Raw genomic sequence first — 2,500 nt, forward strand, 5'->3', positions numbered from 1 at the left:
TTTGCAGAGATTATTTACAACTTGTCACCAACAAGAACCGTAAGTACCATGGCTCCGTTATGCAATTTTATTTATTGATTTTTCAGTGATAAATGATATTGAAGCCAAAAAGAATAGGCATGTTCTTTCTTGGGGATCATTTCAAAGTAAATATGAGATGTAGGAAGTGATTTTGCTTTGAAATTTCATAATAGATTTTTTTCCCTGTTCTAATAATATTATATAATTCCCATACATTAATTTGATATCAGTAATATTGTTTTCTTCATAATCATCAACTTTCTTAACATAAGCGCATTCCATAAAAAAAACCAAAAAAACCCATTAATTATCGTTATAATCATCACTATTAACTATTAATATCATTACTACTAATTCCGGTATTTGTACCATTACTGCTGTTATCTTTTATCCTCATAGTAAAATAGAAATGCTCTCTCGGCCATTAAGTTAATCTGATGGTTTCCACATCACAGAATCCCTAAAGACCTTGGGGTTAAGTCAATCTTTTTTTTTTTTTTTATTTAATAATAACAATAATAACAATAATAATAATGATGATGATGATGATGATGATGATGATGATGATGATGATGATGATGATGATGATGATGATGATGATGATAATGATAACAATAACAACAATAACAACAATAACAACAATAACAACAATAACAACAATAACAACAATAACAACAATAACCTTTGGTTTCCAGATCACAGAATCCCTAAAGACCTTTGGGTTAGGGGACGATGACAAGCACATCCTGGCTGTTGTATTAGATGACGGCTCAGGAGAGAAGTTAAAACAACTACATGGACAAGTTAAAGGAAAAGTGAGTAATGTCATTATAGGTAATCCTTTTTTTTTTTTTAATTATTTTTGTCCTCTCCTTCCTCTTCATCTTTTGTTGATATATTTTGTAAGAAATATTTATTTTTGTCTATAATAATTAAAGTATGGTTCTCTACCCAGATCCTTGTTAAAGCAATGCTAGGTAATACTAAATAATGCTACTTCATACTTTGTGATTCAGTAATTTTCTTTCAAAGATATGCCCATCACTTCATTTTAATCACAGTGAGATTATACGAATGTAAATATTGTCATTAAATGTAAATCTTTATTGCAGGAAATACCAATAGCAGAGCTTTCGTCCCTGACCAACAAAAGCAAAGTGACAGAGACATACAAGGTGACACCCTCAGAACTAACAGTCAGCAGCCTTGTGGATGCCGTTGTCTCCAGAATGGCATGCAAAGAGTTTCTTCTGTTGTAACAAGCTGAATGTAAACAGAGTTGCTCTTTGTGATTTATATGATTTAACTTAATTATTAATAATAACCCATTTCAATTTAATGCTATCTTTTACTCATTCCTTTATGTGTAATCAAGTTAGAATGCAAAAGGGTTTAGGGGTCCAATTTTATATCACAGACTGTAAGTGGAGTGGAACACTAAAATCTATTATTATGGAAAAATATGTCTTTTAATATTTATTTGTGAATAAGATTATCTGCAACAACTATGAGTAGATGTAGTAAATTTACTTGATACAGTGAATTAAATATTCTTGTGCAAAGTTTACTGTAATTTCGTTTTCATTTTACGTATGTAAGTTCTTCAAATATACTTTAACAAGTACAAACTAGTTCCCATATAAATTTCATTTCATGGAAAGCAGAGAAAATACAGGGAAATGTAGACTGGCAATAAGATGAAAGTGAGAGAGTGAGAGAGAGAGAGTGAGTGAGTGAGTGAGTGAGTGAGTGAGTGAGTGAGTGAGTGAGTGAGTGAGTGAGTGAGTGAGTGAGTGAGTGAGTGAGTGAGTGAGAGAGAGAGAGAGAGAGAGAGAGAGAGAGAGAGAGAGAGAGAGTGAGTGAGTGAGTGAGTGAGTGAATAAATAACTGAGTAACAGGCATGGCCTTTTCATTTTTGATTTACTTCGTGTGTGGATGTGCAACTAGGAATACATACATAAACTACGAGATAACGGGAAATGAGAAAAGCACGCGAGACTTTCATCAACCTCAAACACAATTTTTGACATAAAACATTCGTATACAGTTACATCAAGTTGGACAATCAAAAACAACATATATATATATAATAATTTATTACAAATTGTTTCCACTTTGTAAACCACATAAAAGAAATAAAAACAATGCACTAAAATGAGAAAAATGTTATTCTATGATCAATACATTTAATGCATCTTGACATATGCTCTCTTGATCTTAACTGGATCTACAGGTCTATCGTTATTATCTGTCTCCACCAAACCCATTCTCTTTATCACCTGCATTCCACTGGATACACGACCTGATTAGCAAAAAATAAGATTTTTTATTAGTTGTAGTAGTGGTAGTATTATGATCATTATTTAAACTACTACTACTAAAGATAATGATGGTGGTGGTGATGATAAAATTATTGAAAGCACTACTACTATTACTATTACTAATATCATCATTATGATTTTAATAATGATACTCGAAT

General features: G+C 31.5%; 2 protein-coding genes across 4 annotated transcripts in view; one reads left to right on the forward strand and one right to left on the reverse strand.

The window, feature by feature from the left end:
- LOC125034163 (EKC/KEOPS complex subunit Tprkb-like) overlaps positions 1-1,360 on the forward strand; it is a 4,876-nt gene extending 3,516 nt beyond the window's left edge. For all 3 annotated transcript variants that reach the window (XM_047625843.1, XM_047625844.1, XM_047625842.1), the window contains 3 exons: positions 1-39; positions 717-836; positions 1,134-1,360. The exon at positions 1-39 is cut by the window's left edge and continues 84 nt beyond it. In XM_047625843.1, the coding sequence (XP_047481799.1) occupies positions 1-39; positions 717-836; positions 1,134-1,280 (306 nt within the window). In that variant the 3' untranslated portion in view covers positions 1,281-1,360. The remainder of the gene's footprint in view (positions 40-716; positions 837-1,133) is intronic.
- Positions 1,361-2,100: 740 nt separating this feature from the next.
- Positions 2,101-2,500, reverse strand: part of LOC125034208 (peptidyl-prolyl cis-trans isomerase-like 1) — a 17,976-nt gene continuing 17,576 nt past the window's right edge. Inside the window, 1 exon segment of the mRNA XM_047625911.1 lies at positions 2,101-2,323. Coding sequence (XP_047481867.1) covers positions 2,208-2,323 — 116 coding nt within the window. The 3' untranslated portion in view covers positions 2,101-2,207.

The sequence above is a fragment of the Penaeus chinensis genome, chromosome 17 (assembly GCF_019202785.1).
Source record: "Penaeus chinensis breed Huanghai No. 1 chromosome 17, ASM1920278v2, whole genome shotgun sequence".
Lineage (NCBI taxonomy): Eukaryota > Metazoa > Arthropoda > Malacostraca > Decapoda > Penaeidae > Penaeus > Penaeus chinensis.